The sequence below is a fragment of the Capricornis sumatraensis genome, chromosome 10 (genome assembly GCF_032405125.1).
Source record: "Capricornis sumatraensis isolate serow.1 chromosome 10, serow.2, whole genome shotgun sequence".
Lineage (NCBI taxonomy): Eukaryota > Metazoa > Chordata > Mammalia > Artiodactyla > Bovidae > Capricornis > Capricornis sumatraensis.
The window spans coordinates 12,734,863-12,754,747 of NC_091078.1; the positions used below are offsets into that span (position 1 = coordinate 12,734,863).

At 41.7% G+C, this 19,885-nt stretch overlaps 1 protein-coding gene across 24 annotated transcripts in view; it reads left to right on the forward strand.

The window, feature by feature from the left end:
• KCNMA1 (potassium calcium-activated channel subfamily M alpha 1) overlaps positions 1–19,885 on the forward strand; it is a 762,349-nt gene that overhangs the window by 710,360 nt on the left and 32,104 nt on the right. For 17 of the 24 annotated variants that reach the window (XM_068982835.1, XM_068982837.1, XM_068982833.1 and 14 more), the window contains 2 exons: positions 14,670–14,783; positions 19,555–19,685. In XM_068982835.1, coding sequence (XP_068838936.1) covers positions 14,670–14,783; positions 19,555–19,685 — 245 coding nt within the window. Of the gene's footprint in view, positions 1–14,669; positions 14,784–15,659; positions 15,741–19,554; positions 19,686–19,885 lie in introns of all 24 variants that reach the window. The other 7 variants (XM_068982831.1, XM_068982832.1, XM_068982830.1 and 4 more) reach the window with 1 other exon arrangement.

Here is a 19,885-nt window from a genome sequence, read left to right on the forward strand (position 1 = left end):
TCTCCTGGCAAAGGTATAAAACAGAATTGAAATGCAGGATCTGCTCTACAAAGTGTGAGGGCCTCTGAGAAGAGATCCTCTTGATTCTTCTGGTTAGTTTCTTAGGAGCTTATTTTTTAAATTTAGGGTCTTAAAAGAGACAAACTTCAGAGCTGAAAGAAACTTTAGAGTCATCCCCATTTTATAGATGAAGAAACTGAGGACCAGAGTGGCCTCTCTGACTGTGATCACATGACAGGAGATGAAACCGGACTGTGTGTTAATGAGTGGATTGGATGCAGGGCTCCTGGAGGGAGGACTAGCTTTATGGGTTACTCCCATATTATCTCATGCCTAGAGCTGCGACGTGCATTTAGTACGTGTCTCTCATATGCCTGTACTGATGTGTTTTTGATGTGAAGTATTGCAGGCAACATAAAAGACTTGAGTTCGATCCCTGAGTCTGAAAGATCCCCTGGAGAAGAGCATGGCAACCCACTTCAGTATTTTTGCCTGGAAAATCCATGGACAGAGAAGCGTGGTGGGGTACAATCCATGAGGTCACAAAGAATCAGACATGACTGAGTGTCTGAGCACACAGCACATACTCCAGGATACTAGAAGGGAAGGCTACTGTCTCTCACTTTTTCAAAAGATGATCCCAGAAATGACTGCAGACATTCCTGAATATTGAGCGATCAAACTCAGAGTTATCATGCTTCTGATATTGCATACAGCTCCCCAGAATTAGGATGATAGATTTTTGAGAGCCAGAAGCCATTGGGAAGCCATTGCTTTATCTGCCTCAGTTTTACACATGGGCAAACTGAGTTTAGGTAACATGTTGAATCTCTTTAAATTCTCACAGGGATTTAGGGGATAACCTGGAGCTAAAACCCATGTCTTTTGATTCTCTGTTTTTCTGTCAATAGCACCCCTCTATCATTGACATCATCATCATCAAAAATAAAGTAGTATTTATAAAGTGCTTACTCTGTGCTGAGCACTGTTGCAAACAGTTTATCTGTATTTTTTAAACTTTTAATTTTATATTAATAATAATAATATACATTGAATTATTATTAATTGTATTAATATTATTGTGTTATAAATTTTATATTAGAGTTTAGTTGCTTAGCCATGTTGTGTTAGTTTCAGGTGTACAGCAAAGTGATTCAGGTATACATATGCATGTATCTATTCTTTTTCAAGTTCTTTTCCCATTTAGGTAGTTATGTAATATTGAGCAGAGTTCTCTGTGCTATATAACTGTATTATTTAACTCATTTAATCTTCATGTCATATTACACTTCCATTTTATAGATGAGAAGACTGAGACATAAAATTAAATTGCCCCAGATCACAAAACTAGAAGCTGAAGGAGGCAGCACTCAACCTAAGCAGTCTAACTGCAGAATTCCATTTCCGTGGTGTTAGGGCTCATTTCAGGATGTGGTCCAAGGATATTGATCATGGCGTAAACAGAGATGTTCAAAATCAAACTAGCACCAGTCAGCCCCTTCTTTAGTGAAGATCTGTGTGGGGGGAATGCCTCCCTCTCAAAATGCCAGATCCCAGTTACATATTCAGCTGCCAGCATCAACATATATGCAGGAAAGCCTTTAAAACTTCAAAGAAAACATTTATAGTGCTTTCTTTTAAAAGACTATCAAATGTTTGGAACCTTAGCCGCTATCCCCAGCCAGGCGTCCTGTCTCTAGAACCTGTCGGAGACAGCTGGCAGAGAGTTGTCAGGGATGGGATTCTGTTCTTCCTGAATTGCAAGGCAATGCCTTGGACTACTTGGCAAATCCATCTTTTACAGCTACTTAATTTTCTGGGCGCTTAAGATACGGGTGTTTTAGTTTGCTCATGATTTCCTAGCCCTGGTTTTTGCTTAGCTGGCCATTGGTTTGTATTAAACCAAACAACTGGGGCCCATTTGGCATTTGGTGTTTTAAATGTAAAAGGACATTTGAACTACATGACAAATGCTGAAAAACAAAGCCCACAGCATTGAGAACATAAAGAAACTGTTTATAATGTGAAGGTGGTTACATTTTCAGTCAATCTATCACTTTAATGAGCTCTTTGCATTTCTTTGATTAATGCTCACAAAAGTGGGAGAAAAAAATTGATGTAATGGAAACAAAACGGTATATAGTCTTGGCAGCATGAGGGTTTCTGTGTGTTTTACTAGTATCCACTCTGTATCGCTGCCTCACAATGTGTACGTCTGCCTTTTCCCTGGCATAGTATGCCTCTAGTTTACTGGAAATGTGATCCAGCATGGAAGAGAAGATTCTATGTTACTGGCAAACCGGCCTTTGTCCTCTTGTGATGGCAGCAAAGTGGGAGGGTCCAGAAAAGGAACTAAAAAGTAATAATAATAATAAAGTAGAAACAATAGAATTTTCCATGTAGTTCAATAATAATAGTGATACAGAAGGCTGATATGGTTCATGCCATATTGAAATGAATCCAATAGGTATGGCTATATGAAAAGAGAACATGAAAGATACTTAAAACAAATTTAACCACTGGTATATAGTAATTGGTACATAATCAGTAGTAATTCTTATTTTAAAATAATGAATAAAGGAAAAAGTCCAGCTGAAGGTATCTTTATGAAGTAACTACATAGCGGGAGGAAAGCTGGTCAAGGTAGGCTTCCTGGAGGTGGTGAAGGAAGGGTGGGAACTGAGCTGAGGGCAGATCGAGGGGACAGCATGTCTTAGGTGGTTAAGACTTAGTGGGAGCAGGGATGGGAATCAGCAAGTGCCACTCTTCCGTGTTAGAAACCAGCTCTAACTGCTCCTCTCTTTGGCTGAAAGAACAGAGCGCTATACGTTTCCAGGGGTTCTTTGAAAAGTGAAAGTATCAGTTACTCAATTATGCCCAAACTCTTTGCAACCCGTGGATTCTCTGTCCATGGAGTTTTCTAGGCAAGAATACCGGAGTGAGTAGCCATTCCCTTCTCCAGGGGATCTGCTTGACCCAGGGGTCAAACCTGGGTCTCCTGCATTGCAGGCAGATTCTTTATCATCTGAGACACCAAGGAAGCCTTGGACCCATGTAAGCTCTCAGCATCCTTTGCTCTGAGATTGAATGGCTCATAAAATGGTAGGAAGTTGAAATAGTAGAGAACTGGGAACCTTGAAAACTCTTATTTTGACAGTGTTTTCCTAAAGCCTCTTAATCTGTCGCTTTGGGTCACATCTATCCCAGAATCTTGTTTTCCCCAAATTTAAGTAGATCAAAATGACCTTTTTAGGATTGATACAGCTCAGTAGTAAGAGTCCCTCCACTGTGTCAATCAACTGTTCTCAGCCCATGAAGATGACATGAAGTTGTGAGGTTTCATGCTTTTTCTTTCATTAATTTATAATTTTGGTAATTTTTTCCTCCTTGCACAAGTAAAACATATTTACTTTACAAAATTTAGCAACTATGTATAAACAAAGAGAAAACAAATACACATTGCTTATAATTTTAGCATTTGGACATAAGAAAGTTAATGTTAGTCTTGTTTCTGCAGATATAAATATTTTACTCCTCTAAAATGGATCACACATAATAGTATGTACCTGTTTTTTTCCCCCATACAATTTTATCATGACCATTTTTTCCATGCATAAAATGATTTTCTGCATTATTTTTAGTGGATGCATACTTGACATCAATTTCCTAAAACTGGGTATTCATGCTGTTTTCATTATAACATTGTTACTTAATAACTACAAATGAAGAACATAACCAAATCTTTAATATGAAGAAATATTGGCTCTACATATCTTTTTAGAAATGAAATTTTTTAAGCCAAAGGGTATGTCAGATTTTAAGTCATTTGATCTGTACAGCCAAAGTATGTCTTATTTTTAAGTTGTAAGATGAATTTGGAGGAGGTAAAAAGTGATTGAGAAGTTGTGGAAAATTCATCAAGACACCATGAACTTTTGTGCAAATGAAGATGTTAGACCAGGTGGATATTAAGTTTCTTTCCAAATCTGTGGTCTTAATTGTGCTTGAGTTGTAGCTAGTTTCCTCTCCTTCCTCCCTCCCTTCTTCATTCCTTCTCTCCTTTTCTCCCTTCCTTTCTACACCCTCTGAAAGACAGGTATTAAGAACAGTAAGCTCTTTAAGTTTAAGGAAAGAGACTGCTTAGAGAGACAACTCTTGCAAACATATTTGTTTCAGTGCATGAGACCTAAGTGCTGATTATATCTTATGAAACTTCATGGGCAAATAGCTATGGAGAACTTTGGCTGGTTGATTGGTTGGTTGGTTCAGTTTCCTTTGGTTTAATTTAGACCCAAACAGAAACTCTAAAAAAGATTAAGTACCTTGTGCAGCTTCCCAAGGCTTTCATTAATTACAGTCTCTAGAAAAGGGTATTGTTAAAAATATCAATGTTGCTGATTATAAATAAAGAAATGGAGAGGGAAGTATTGACCCAGGTCTCATCCCTGGTCACTGGAAGTGAACAAGAAAGCTTCAGTGAAGATATAGTCACTTGTTTCAATAGAAACTCAGACATTCATGCACCATTTTACCAAGAAAAAACTAGAGATTTTTCTCAGTTACTGTACTGTTTTGGCATTTTTGTTACAAGTAGTGGAAATCCAACCCCCAAAGGCTTAAATAAAAATAAAGTCTTATAACTGGGGTGCCTCTGACTTTGGGCACATTTGAGCCCAGGAGCCTATGTCAGAGCTCTGTCTCACTTTCTTTACCCCTGCTTGCCTTTGACCCCTGGTGAGCTAAATGGTCACCAACAGCCTCATACTTTTTATCCTTCTTTAACATCTTTTCCATCAGGTCTTGAGGAGAAAACAGTTTGGCCCCAGCTTGGAGACTAGCCATATGTCCAGGATGATGGGGTCGATCTTGCTGGCCCTGGAGTCAGACTGCCTGGCTTCCTGTTGCCACTGTTGTAGACAGGGTGGGAAAAGAGTTTCCACACACACACCCCATCACCACCACCACACACATACCAAACACTGTGGAATGGGTTTCTCATGTAGTTAGTTAGTTAGTTCAGTCGCTCAGTCATGTCTGACTCTTTGCGACCCCATGAATCACAGCACACCAGGCCTCCCTGTCCATCACCAACTCCCGGAGTTCACTCAAACTCATGTCCATCGAGTCAGTGATGCCATCCAGCCATCTCATCCTCTGTTGTCCCCTTCTCCTCCTGCCCCCAATCCCTCCCAGCATCAGAGTCTTTTCCAATGAGTCAACTCTTCGCATGAGGTGGCCAAAGTATTGGAGTTTCAGCCTCAGCATCAGTCCTTCCAATGAACACCCAGGACTGATCTCCTTCAGAATGGACTGGTTGGATCTCCTTGCAGTCCAAGGGACTCTCAAGAGTCTTCTCCAACACCACAGTTCAAAAGCGTGAATTCTTCAGTGCTCAGCTTTCTTCACAGTCCAACTCTCACATCCATATCTGACCATTGGAAAAACCATATCCTTGACTAGACAGATCTTTGTTGGCAAAGTAATATCTCTGCTTTTCAAATGCTGTCTAGGTTGGTCATAACTTTCCTTCAGACAAGGTTTAAAGGGAGCAAGTAACAACAAAATCAGCTATTCTGGCTCTGCCACCAACTGGTCTGTGACCTTGGACTTAGTAACTTCTCTGCTCTGAGCTTTAGTGTTCTTCATCTGTAAAGTAGAAGTAATGATTAGAGGGTTTCCAAAGTTCTTCCATCTCTAACAGAGTGATTGGCAAAGAGGCAAAAAGAGACCCAACTGGTGTAGCTTCCTCAGAGCTCTCTATTAATATAATTTATAAAACTTTGACTTTAGGCTCTAGGTAGGGAAGAATTATCCGCTCCAAGCTCATGAGTTTCTTGGAATAAAGCAAAAATAACACAGTTCAAACTAGCAAGGGTGTTCTCATCCCCCTTCTTCCCCAGCATTGACTTCCAGTAACCTGTCGGGGGCCAGCAACATCTTCTGCTTCTAAGTGGAGAGTGGTCAGAGTAGCCTTTGACCAGTGTCAGGAGAAGTTGCTGCCTTGTCAAATACTCATTGTTTATTGAGTCCACACTGGTCAGCTCCTGGCTGTCATGACTCAGGGCTCCAACTTTGTGGAAAACCACTGAAACGACTATGAAAAAATATTACAAGGTTCAGCTGGGGTTTTCCCTTGGCCAGATTTCTCTTGCAGACTTTTCTAAAAAAAAAAAAAAAAAATCTATTTCCTAATCAGCCTATGCATGTGGACTTTTCCCCCCACAAGTTAAAAAGCAATCATGCTTCTATATATGGAATTTTCTTTACTTCAGCTGCTGAAGAATTTGTTGGAATACATACTGCAAAAATGACTGCTGTGGCTATTACTGTACTTGCTCAGGGGAGCTATTCAGATGCCTCATTTATTGGAGCTTAATAGATTAAAAGTCCAAATTGAGTCTCATGATATAAGCCTAATCAAGTTCTAATCTGCATAATTTTCCCATAAGCAGCAATGGGAAATTTGGATAATTTATGTTTCAGTGGTTGCCAATCATGTGTTAAATAGCATTGTTGCATTTACTTATCAAAATATTTTTATTGATCTTCACTTCATCTGACATTTGGCTTTGGGTTTTTTTTTTCCCCTGGCATTAACAGGAAATTTAATTCATCTCCTAGATGATGTAATATGAGATGTTTCTCTTGATTTTAACATGTCTTTATAGATCATTTTTAATGGTGATCTTTCCCTTTTACAACTTCATATTGAATACCTGTCTCAGCAAACCTAGATGACTCTGCCTAATTTATTTCCCTAGTTTAACGTAGCATATGGATTTCTAACCATCATTTATATGCACACAATAAAAGATAATTTGCCCCACCATTTGAACCAATTCCTTTATGTTAAATCTATGGGGGCGGGGGAGGCACTTACCTTCCTTTCTCCCTCTATTTTAGGGGAGGTGATTTATAAGAATTTCCATCTCCCTCTCTCCCTGGAAAAGCTCGGGGATTTAACCAGGGAAGATTTAGAAAGTACTTTGTGTTTTCCCCCACGGAAAAGTACTGTAATAAAGCATTTATTATATGTACTGAGTTGTGCATGCTACCATACCAAAGCAAGTTAAGCATAACTGCAGTGGGTCCCAGCTGTTATCTGCTATTGTTTAAAAGTGAAAACAGTAAAAGAGTAAGACTGGCTCAGGCCTCCAACTTGCCTGCCAAGCTCGGCACGTGAGAAAGAGAGACCATCACAGAAACAGAGGCCATCACACACGGAGGGAAGGCAGCCTGGAACAGGCTAATCCTTGGTCTCTGAAGTCAGACTGTCTGGCTATAGCCCCCTAGATGTGCCACTTACCAGCTGGGATGCTGAAGGAAGTTATCTGACTTCCTCTGAATCTTATTTTCCTCATATGCGAAATGGTAGTATTAGCAGTTCCTGTACTGATAGAGTTGCTGCTGCTGCTGCTGCTGCTGCTAAGTGACTTCAGTCGTGTCCAACTCTGTGCGACCCCATAGATGGCAGCCCACTAGGCTCCTCTGTCCCAGGGATTCTCCAGGCAAGAACACTGGAGTGGGTTGCTATTTCCTTCTCTAATGCATGAAAGTGAAAAGTGAAAGTGAAGTTGCTCAGTTGTGCCCGACTCTTAGCGACCCCCTGGACTGCAGCCTACCAGGCTTCTCCGTCCATGGGATTTTCCAGGCAAGAATACTGGAGTGAGGTGCCATTGCCTTCTCCTTATAGGTTTGTTATGAGGAATAAATGAGGTGGCCTGTGAAAAAACCCCTTAGCTCAGCTTTGGTATGTAATAAGAAAGAATATGCCAGAGGCCCTGGAGTCCATTTACCTAGGTGCAGATTCGATCTGCTTAGGCCTAGATGTCGGAGAAGGCGATGGCAGCCACTCCAGTGCTCTGGCCTGGAGACTCCCAGGGACGGGGGAGCCTGGTGGGCTGCCGTCTATGGGGTCGCTAAGAGTCGGACACGACTGAGCGGCTTCACTTTTACTTTTCACTTTCATGCATTGGAGAAGGCGATGGCAGCCTACTCCAGTGCTCTTGCCTGGAGAATCCCAGGCACGGGGGAGCCTGGTGGGCTGCCGTCTATGGGGTCGCTAAGAGTCGGACACGACTGAGCGGCTTCAGTTTTACTTTTCACTTTCACTTTTCACTTTCATGCATTGGAGAAGGAAATGGCAACCCACTCTAGTTCTCTTGCCTGGAGAATCCCAGGGACGGGGGAGCCTGGTGGGCTGCTGTCTGTGGGGTTGCACAGAGTCGGACATGACTGAAGTGACTTAGCAGCAGCAGAAGCGACTTAGCAGCAGAAGCAGCAGGCCTAGATGTATCCTCTGGGGCAAGTTGCCTAACTCATTGTTCTTCAATCTCCTCATCTGTAATACAGCACTATCTACATAGGATGGTGGTAAGAACTAAAGTTAAAACAGGAGCAGGTTTTGGTACATGGTATTTCAGTCGCTTAGTCATGTCTGACTCTTACGACGCCATGGACTGTAGCCTGCCAGGCTCCTCTGTCCATGGGATTCTCCAGGCAAGAATACTGGAATGGGTTGCCATTTCCTTCTCCAGGGGATCTTCCTGACCCAGAGATCGAACCCAAGTCTCCTGCATTGCTGGCACTCTTTACTGACTGAGCTACATCTTATAATCCCAATCTGTAGGGATAGGATGTTGGTGAGACTGAAAGTTAAAACACGAGCAGGTTTCGGTACATACTGAACACTCAGTAAGTGTTGGACTTTACTATTTTTTCCTTAAGGTTCTCTTTAAGCCTGCCTTCTTCATTCCCAGTTATCTTAGTCTAGATCTAGAACATTCTTATCTTTGCTTTGAGTTCTATAAGGAACATGACATTGGTCTTTCTCATTTTTGAATGTACTCACAACTTCATTACCCTGGAACCCTTTTCTAGCCATTCCCTCTGGTAGATCTTATCTGAGTCAGAGCCTGTCATTGCTTGTAACCACGGATGCTCCTTGGATGCTGCGTCTGTATGCATACATGCAGCCGGTATCCAAAACAGTTACTTTAAAAAAATGAAACCTTAATAATCTTGCTATTACCGAGTCTCTCCTCCTTGAACCTTTTGGGCATAGGCCAAGTGTTTGTATTAAATTCTTTCACGTGAAGCCATCCAAACAGAAATGCCCTTGTCATATTTAACTAGAGGTCAATTAATCTTCCAGTAACTTCCCTGATACAGACCAAGTGCTGCTCACCAATGAATAACCAGTCATAAAAAGAACATCAAGTGCTACAAATTTTGTTGAGCTGAACCCAGCAGTGGTGTATGTGATTGAGAACACAAATGTTAGAAAAGAATGTAGAGAGTAGTGAAAACCATTTCAAAAGCCCAAGAAGCACAATTAGGAAAGTTCATGTCCTTAAATAAATAGAGGAAGTAGAAATTAAGTCTAGAAAACAAAAGACTCCAGAGACCTTGCAGTTGCTATAATGAATTAAGAAGCTTTCTTTCGTGAGACTGGACACCAGTCTTTCAACATACTAAAAAATTCTTAGCCGTCTGATATTCAAAATACTCCTTCCCTAAATATTTTAGGCCATTTTTTTAACCACTGAATTGATCTGATTATTTCTACTAAAATATGTTCACACTACTAATGCCTTCCCATTAATTTTTTTAGGATTTTCCTCAATGTGAAAATTCTTTTTTAAAAATCTCTACCAAAAGCTACCTCAGTTCTTTATCCATAGGGAAGGGGGAAGCTGCTACAGATATTTACTGTGTACTTGGTAAAATATTAACATTGGTAGTCAACATTTTAAAGTTTTTGCTTCATACCAGACATTGTACTAGATGTTTTGAACATACTATTTCATCTTAGTCTCACAACTGCCCTGTGTAAGAGGTAATTCAAATTTAGACAAAGATACAGAGGTCTGGAGAGTCTGTGCTATGTTTGTGGTTATATTTCTTATCAGTAGATGAGCCAGAATTGAAACCTAAGACTCCAGTGCACATGCTCTTACCTAGTCCACTCCATTCCTTCTCTGTGGGCCAGGCAATTTGTAGACAGTCTGGGATGCTTAAATATATAGAAAGTTCAGGCTTTAACCTAAAGTTCTTCTACAGCATATGGAGGAAGCATGCTTGGCAGAGGGCAGTGTTGGGCCCATTTCTGCCTGATGTCAAAGGGATAGAACAAGTAATGTAAGCCCATCATATCTACACCTGAAGATTGAAATGGGGCAGGGCTTTCAATGTAGGGAGATTAGGTAGACTTTACAGTTATCTTTGGCCCAGAACCTGCCTCTCATGTCCACACTCAACAGAGAGAAACGGAAACACATCTAAAGAACCAGGAGGCCGTCTTGGTAAGAGTATGGGCTATGGCTGTGGTTACTTAACTTGAACCTTTTCCTGACTGAGAGCTTTATCATTCTATCCATCCAGTGCGAACATTCCTCATCATCTCTTCTGGCAAAATGAGTGTGTTTCTAAAATTAACTTCCTGAGTGTTCGTTCCACTAACAGAAGGAGCGTTTCCCAGTTTCACTATCCTCTAGGTGTGGATCAGGGTCCCTGGAGGACACTCCATGTGCAAGGACTTTCACGTGCAGGACCAGAGAACCGCTTTATGTAGAGGGCCTTAAAGTTCAACCAAAGGTGTTATCCACTGCAGCAAACAAGGGGATGAGGCGCAAGACAATCAGAGAACTGGATGCAATTTAGACTTGCCCCTTGATCAATAGCTGCTGGGTAGCTGCCAACAAATGATACCAAAGGCCAAATTCACTCATCCCTTAGGAAGGAAAGTGCCTGATTTTCTATTCTTTTCAAGGTCACTTCAGGAATCTGGGTCAATCCTGCTATTTCAAGCCACAATTTTCCTGTATTAGAATCTGTAATAAAGAAATAACGCTAATACTTTCTGTTCCTCTTCAACACAACTCTCCAGAAAGGGTTAAAAAAATTAAGTAAAATCTATTCTTTTGTCTTTGCCTCTTGCTTGTAAAAACGTGTGGCTATAAAAGTAGCAAATAATAAGTGACATTACCATTGCTGAAGTTTTCTTTCCAACAAAAGCACCTCATTCTTGGGGTCACGTGTAGGAGAGGAAAAGACCTTTAATGGAGAGATGTCTTTGGACGTCCACCATAGTTTGTCAGCTGCAGATGCTAATGGAACCAGGCTTGGTGACTGAAGGGGAAAATGGAATATGAAAGCAAAATGAAAGAAGCCTAAGAGGCAAGCATGTCATTTCTAAATGAAGGTTTCATGCAAAGGAATTGAGTCTTTTCACAGCTGAAAATGGAATCTTTAAATAAGATAAAATAAAAGGATGCTTTGGTTTGTTGCAGGTTCTGTAATGAAATACAGTTTTCCTAATACCATGTGACCTGCATTTCTCCCTGTTTTATGGGTGCTATTCCTTGATGTACAAACCCGTATTTTCTCAAGTCAGCATTTGATGATGGATGTCAAAATACAGGCCATGTATTATGCATATAGCATTACCGATTTAAGGTGTTTACTTGTCAAGTTGAAGAAATTCAAAAACGTCACATCCACTGAATCTGCACAGCTGTCACTTGCAGTTTTTCATGCTTTTGAATGAAACTTCTGATGAAAACAGTTTAGTTTTCCCCTTCACTATTCTAGGGGAAGAAAACAGGTAGCATTTCAATTGCATGTTCTTGGTTATGTGGATGGCTCAAAACACACACTTTCCAAAGCTTAGAAAGACGGACCCTATATTGTCATTCAAAATTACTTACCTGTGCACAGTGTATCAATATGAAGAATAAAATTAAGTGCAATCAGGGAGTGAATGGTAAGTGGAACTTTTTTTTTCTTTCAGAAAGTATGGCACTCAGTTGGATGATATTTATATACAGGAGAGCAGAAAATAGTAAAACTCTTTTATATTTTTCTGGCATCTCAGGCAAGATGCACTTCCAAAACAACAGGCAATTACATGCACTTGTCGTTTCATTTCTGGTAGATACAGATTTACACATGTCTTAATGCCAAAATCAACCCAATCTTGTCACATTCCTGAGTAAGTAAGGAACCGGGTCACATCATCTTTGAAATTTTGTTCTTGGAAAATTAGCAAGTGACTTTGTAATTCCCTAATCCATTGATAAGCCCAGGTAGCCATCCACCAAAGGCAGAGAAGATAAAGTGAATGAGCGACTGAACTGAACTGACCTGAACTGAACTTCTGTCGGCCTGTTCTAGAAGGTGGAGGAGGAAGTTGGGCATGGTGGCCAGCATAGTGCTGGTGGTGCCACTTGCCACAGGCTTCACTTGGTAAAAGTAATTTTCACCAAATGAGTGTATGAAGAAAATAAACGTCTCATGTCTGTATGGCTACATACATCACTAAAGAGGCAGCCATTTGGCCTAGCTGGGATGCTTTCCCACCTTCCCTAAATTGAAGATACAGTTGTGCCAAACTCATTCTAATATGTATTGAGATTTCGATCTGAAACCCAAAAAAGGCCAAACTGCAAAAATCAGAAACCAAGTAGGCTACTCTTCTGTTTACCGTGCCTACATCTACGTTCTACCATGTGAAATTTGCGTCAGGCACACTGGGAAGCTCAAGGGTCCACTCTAAATAGGTAGCATATGCATCAACCAAGACTATTTCAGTTGCAAGTAAAGTCTTCAGTATGGCTTAAACAGAAGGGGGAAATATATATATATATATAGTATATGTGTGCTCAGATGCTCAGCCGTGCCCGACTCTTTGCAACTGTACCCTGCCAATGAACTGTACCGTGTCAATTCTCCTCTATCCATGGGATTCTCCCAGCAAGAATACTGGAGTAGGTTGCCATTTCCTCCTCCAGGGGGTCATCCTGACCAGGGATCAAACCTGCAGCTCTTGCATTAGCAGGGGAATTCTTTAGCACTTGCGCCACGGGAAGTATATGTGTATATATATAAATATCTAATACATAATACAAAGTACATAAATATACACATATAAAATATCATTGTTTAACTCAGCATTTTAAAAAACGAAGATCACAGCGTCTGGTCCCATTGCTTCATGGCAAATAGAAGAGGAAAAAGTGGAAGCAGAGACGGAGTTTATTTTCTTGGGATCCAAAATCACTGGACGATGCCTGTAGCCATGAGATTAAAAAACACTTGCTCCTTTTAAGGAAAGCTATGACAAACCTATACATATTAAAAACAGAGACATCACTTTTCTGACAAAGGTCTGTATAATCAAAGCTATAGTTTTTTCAGTGGTCATGTATAGATGTTGGAGTATATAGAAGGCTGAATGCCAAACAATTGATGCTTTCAAATTGTAGTGCTGAAGAAGACTCTTGAGAGTCTCTTGGACAACAAGAGATCAAACCAGTCAATCCTAAAGGAAATCATCCCTGAATATTCTTTGGCAGGATTGATGCCAAAGCTGAAGCTCCAATACTTCGGCCACCTGATGTGAAGAGTTGACTCATTGGAAAAGACCCTGATGCTGGGAAAGATTGAAGGCAAAAGGAGAAGGGGGCAGCAGAGGATGAATTGGTTAGATAGCATGACTGACTCAATGGACAAGAATGGACACTTCAGAAGACAGTGGAGGACAGGGAAGCGTGGTGTGCTGCAGTCCATGGCGTCACAAAGAGTCAGACATGACTTAGCGACTGAACAATGACAACAATCTCATTATTATGTATATAATATATATGAAATCTCTTTATATATATATTATGCATTTCATATTATAATCTCATTTATAAATGTATAAAATCTCATGTAGTAAAGAAATCCTGAGATTAGTTGGTTTTGGTTCTAGGGCTGGTTAATTCAGGCAGTAAGGAAAACTATTCCTGTCCTTCAAACTTTTTATCTTTGGCTTCAGCCAGCACATTAAGCTGGATTGTCCTTGGCTAGTTCCCACCCAAGTTACAAGGTGTCTGCTACAGTTCCACTCACTACAGGCACAGAAGCAATGCCCAGTGGAGAAAAGAGAATCTCTTCTCATATGATTCTTTTTAAGGGCAAGGAAAGACTTCCTAAAAGGCCCTAGGCAGAGTTCCTCCCACTTTCTCTTGGGCAGAACCCAGGTTTAAGTCACTCACTGGCAAGAGAATAAATAATCAATTGGTTTAAGATAACAGTCAGGATAGGTTAGGATATGCTGTGGTAACAACAACAGCACAAACTTCAACAAAACAAATCTCAGTGGCTTAAAGCAGCAGAGATTGATTTTTCACTCAGAATGCTTTGTGTGTCTGGGTTATTTTCCAGGGCTGCTGCCCAGCCTTCATCTCCATGGTAACCCATGTTCTCACTGTTGCCACAGCCTGGGGAGAGGGATGGCAAGTCAAATACTTATACCAGGAGTGATGATATGCGTGGTCTGTTTGCTTTTCATGGGCCAGAACATTTCCTATGTCACACGGTCATGTCTAACTTCTCAGAAGCACAGAGGTGCAATCTGTGTGGAGGGAGCAGAAATCTGTGAGCAAGATCAATAACTGGTGTAGAGGCTGGTTTTTAGGGATCTGTCAATGTGAGTTAGAATTATTTATAATAGTCTCATACTTTGTTCTTTTGAAAACAACTCATCAGAGTTTATCCTGGGAGTGTTAATTTTTGACCTATAAATAATGCTTTTTTTTTTTTTAACTGCGTATATATACTGTACTCTCATTATTTCCAAGTTTTGCACGGTTTTGATTTTTCTCCTTCTCTTTCCTTCCCACTAGGGTTCACACCTCCAGGAATGGACCGATCCTCACCAGATAACAGCCCAGTACATGGGATGTTACGCCAGCCCTCCATCACGACTGGGGTCAACATCCCCATCATCACTGAACTAGGTAAGAGTGAACGTCAGCTTTGGGTGGATTTTTTTGGTCCTCTCTTCCAACCATGCAGGATATGAGGAGTTTGGCCTGTCTCTTAGCTCTCTGTGGTAGGCTCTAATGGTGTATTTTTCGGGGGGAGTACGAGTATTTTTTAGGGGAACACTGGAGAAGAGTATGAGTACAAATATGGATCGAACCTGGGTCTCCCACCTTACAGGCAGACAGACGCTTTACCATCTGAGCCACCAGGGAAGCTTTTTTTTTTTTACAAATATGGCAGATGACCCAAAGGAAAACTGATCCATCTTTCCTCTGAGATGAATAGACAGTTTCCTGCATGCGGGTCACTGTTTGCAAAGAGTCATGAGATGATGGCTTGGAGACTGGGACATACATTCAGGAATGGGGAGGAAGGGAGGATAGGTATAGTCCAAGGGTTTTTTCCCAGTGATTCTCACTGGAAGTGTCTGTGGAAGTTACCTCCCCTGAGGTACAAAGCCTCAGGTCTAAGCCAATCCCATTTTGAGAACTGCATAGAAACACTGGCCTGATGTGTGATAATTTTACATTTAATCTATTCTAGTTAAACTCTTCAGCTAAAAGGCATTTTCAGTGACTGTCACACTGGTTCAGAAAAATGACAGGGTTTTGAGGGCCACGATCATTGACCGGTGGGATCCAGCTTTTAACCTGGCCTTGGCATTTCCTGCTATTATTTGTGAATTTGCAAAACTGCTACAAGGTCTCTTCCCCTGAAGATAAACACTTAACTACCTATGGTCCTGGGTCCCTTTACGTCAGAATGCTTTCTGTTATTCCCTCACTCTCTTCTCTTTTTGTACTTTCCTCCGCTCCCTTTTCCCAACCCTAAATGCTGTATCCAATTAGCTAAACCTGGCAAGTTGCCTTTGGTATCAGTCAATCAGGAAAAAAACAGTGGGACTCACATTCTAATGATAACCGAACTGGGTAAGAAGCACTGTTTTCTTTCACATCAGTATCTCCTTTTGTTTGTGGTTGGTGTTTCCGACTATCACCAGCTTGTTTTTTATTTCACCGGCTGTAGCAGAACGGCTACCCCATGGCACTGCTTTGAATGTGTTTTATTTGTGGCTCTGGTTGGAATCGACTGTCTTGTTCTGGCCTTTCTTAATGATTTTTTTCCCCACACAGCATCAGTAAACCTTTGATCACACCCATCTGACCTGGCAGTTGTTTCCAAAGCATCTTTGCTCTAATTCATTTCCTTTAGCTTGGGCCTTTTCTTTTTTTTCCCCCTGTGTGTCCCCCTGCTCCTCCTCCCACCTTCTCCCTTCTATTCCTCTTCCAACACACTGTCAGTTTGACTGACATGTCTTCACAACTCTCAGAGGAAGTCAAAGGAGAAATATAAAAATTTTAAGATAAGAAACCTAAGACGGTGCCTTCCCTGCAGCTGTTTATTTTCCTTTATTCTGACTTTATTTGCCTTTTTTCCCCCCCTACTTGGCCCTTTCTCAGAAGCTCTGGTTTCTGAAGCTATAAAAGCAGCGAGTTCCTAGGGGACCCTTTCTTGCTAACGCCAGGTCTTCAGAAAGGACGCAGAGGATGAGGTTAGCAATCACCAAGGCCCAGCCCTGCACTCTGACCCCCACCCCACTGGCCCAGAGTCCTTTTTGGGAGATTCAGAGAGGACTCATCCAGAAGATGAAGGGCTCTGGTCATGACGGCATTTGTCAAACTTTTCCACAATTCCCTATAACTTGGTTAATAACTCAATGAAAAGCACCCATCAGCAGCAGGTCTCAGAACTAGGGATTGATCTTCTAGATAAAGACAGCAAGTGCTGTTCAGTGGAGGGTGAATTGAGAGGTAGGGAGCACCTGCCTTCAAATGGCTCACAAATGAAACTCACATGCCATTTTCTTGGCCCCAAAATATATTTCAAAATAAGAGAGCAGGCTTTTAACACAGTAATCTTGCTTGCCAGGTGTCTGGAAACAAAGGAATAAATTGTCCACCATTCAGCACTGTATTATTGTCGATGGGGCTATTTTTCAGGACAAATTGGCTCAGGTCAAGGAGCAGCACACTATTTTATGCTTCTAACAGTAGGACAGGTGTCTTTTTCAGGTTTAGAGAAGTTGGTTAAAAGCCTAGGGGTGGATTGCTCTTCTCAGAACCTTAGGTAAGAGACCCAGGGAGCTTGTGTGGCCCAGACCTCTAGGTGGAAAATTCATCCAGACATCTCTGTCTCAGAAAAATTCAGCAGTGTTTCAAAATCATCATTGCCAGGAATTTGTTTGGAATTGATGCACTGCCAAATAACTGGAATATCTTGATTTGCGACTAGTAGAAAAGAAAAGGCTTGATACCCCAATCTGTCCAACAATTCAAGTATTCAGTCAGCATAATTGAGTACCCTAAAGGCTTTGTCCCTTACCAGATTTCTTTTATGAACCCAGAGAACCTTCCATGTGTTCACTTCACCTTCACCCTCTGCCTTAAGACCAGTTTTCCTACTGGGCATACCACTTTTGGCAGTTAGACCATCATCCTCTGACCACCTCACCTTCCTTATCCACACAAATATTTACTGTCTACCTACTTATTCTGAGATATCTTTGCATTGCACCAGGACAGGTTCCAAAACACAAAAGGTGCCAACGTCAAACAAACTCGTTAAACTGGGTAGTGTGTTCCAGTCTTTGCGTACTTGAAGAGTCCCAATTGATGTTAGCAGGTCAAAGGATTCTAGAAGGTCCACATGAAGGAAATTTGTTTGAAGCTCTTTAATCCATTTCTCAGTTGAATTTGATTACCAGCTCTTGGGGGTGATTGTTTTCATCTCTTAGCACCCACATAATTATTGTTCTGTGAAATAGGTTTCAGGTAATACTGGCTAGGTAACCCAGAAGGGTGCCTAGGATATTGAACCTGGGCTTGTGCCCTGGAGTTTTTTCCCAAAGATTTGAATCCCTAACTGGCTGACAATCTCACCATCTGTCAGATCTAGAACCAGACCCTCCCCATCATCTTGAGAAGAGGTAGCCAACAGGTCCTTTAGGGAGGGTCCATGCACATGCCCTCCTCAGCTCTAAGTGTATACCTGTGGCGGATTCATTTTGATGGATGGCAAAACCAATACAATATTGAGTTCACATTTTCCCATTCACAAAGCAGTTTAGTCTTCTAAACTGGACCCACAAAATACTTCTGGCTTCCACGTGACTCTGGTAGGATCCTTGAGCAAGGCCTTCCTTGTGTCTTCTGAGAGGGGCAGAGGGAGGCTGGGAATTTTCATAATTTCATGAGATCACAAGAAAGGCTACTATTTATCAAGATGCTGAACTGGGCTCACCAAGGAGAATCTCATAGGAACCTCCTAACGGTCTATCAGGAAAGTTGCTAATAGTCTCCCCGTTTTACAGAGAAAGAAACTAAGGTGCAGAATGATAAAATGCTTTGCTCAAGAGAATTAGTGACAAAGCCTGAATCAGAGTCCACTTGTTAGATCCTGGATTTTGCATTTTCACTAGCCTGTAACTTAAGTGCTGCTAAGACAATGGGGAGCCAGACATGATAAACTTTGGAAGAACAGACAGCAAAAATTTTTCCCCATTAGGATCTTTCTCCAGGGAGACAGGATGTTGTCATTTAAAAATAATTCCATGCCCAGCCTTTTATCCGATTATCATTTATTTTGCTTCATACGATAAATAAAAGTTTTTTAAAAAAGAAAAGTTCTCTCAAAAATTCCTTTTGGAAAAAAAAGAATTAAAATAATAACTCTAGAAAAGAGAATCAGCTTTAGAAAGGATTCAGAAAAAGGAAACCTCATCTATTCTTTTCCTAAAAGCATGATAATTATTCCAGAAATCACGAGTGCTCATCTCCTCCCCCACCTCACACCCTCCCCCTCCCCATTACTTGCTCTGCAAAACTGATAATTTCTGAAGCCAAGATGGGAATGGAAATTAATTTGTCATTTAATTTTTAATAAGTTAAAGACATCTCGGTGACACAACCAATCAGTCTGCACGTGCATGCCAGAGGAGGCCTTGAGGAATCCTCAGATGGAAATGAAATACAACAGCAAATGCCGTGTCTGCCTGAGCTGAAGCGCATAAAAGATTGAGCTGTTTAGAAGGGGAAAGGGAGAACGTGGGCGTCCCTGTGCACCTTGGGATGCAGAGCAAGTCTTTGTCAGTCACAGCCCGAGACAGCCAGGGGTACATCCCACCTGGAGTCCCCTTTATACTGAACAGGATCTGTTGGGTGTGGGCCTGGATTCAGGGCTGGACACCAGGCACCACCCAGATCCATGCCTGAGGCATGGTGGTGCCTGAGGGCGGATCCCTTGCTAGTTTCTTTGCTATGCTCCTGTCTAAATGGCTTTCTTTTCCTTGTGGCTAACCCTCCCATCCCAGCATGGCTACTCATGGCTCCTCATCTTTGAACGATGCCCATTTCTCAAAGGACTTGGCTACCAAAAAACACTTCAGAGTGTTTTTCATCATGATCCTAAAGCTATACCAAAGAATTGACCAACACCAGTGTACCCTAGCTCCACCAGCTTGCCATGGAGCATATCCACTTGATGTCTCTGCTCTCCAGGTCTGGGAACCTTGAGCAAGCACCTCAGAGCAGTCCATTGAGTCCCACCGACCCCTAACCCTGAGCTCCATCGACAGCTTCTCCCATGCTTTTCTTTCCTCTCCAGTGACCTAAGTGTTTCTAAACCTCGGACTTTACTGCCCACATGTAGTTTTTCAAGCTAACTCCTACTTCATACTTTTCCTAGTGAACGATACTAACGTTCAGTTTTTGGACCAAGACGATGACGATGACCCCGACACAGAACTGTACCTCACGCAGCCGTTTGCATGTGGGACAGCGTTTGCCGTCAGTGTCCTGGATTCACTCATGAGCGCAGTAAGTGGGGGACACGGGGATGTGGGGATGGGGTGCCTCCAGTGCGTCAGGGGCATGGGCTGGAGCTTGAGCCACACTGGAGAGCAGAACCATCCAAACTCGCCATCTGGTAGGAGATGCTGTTAATCTAACTAGTACACAGATAAACACCTGATTATAAATTCTTGAAAGTGCAAGGAAACTTATGAGTAAATATAAGT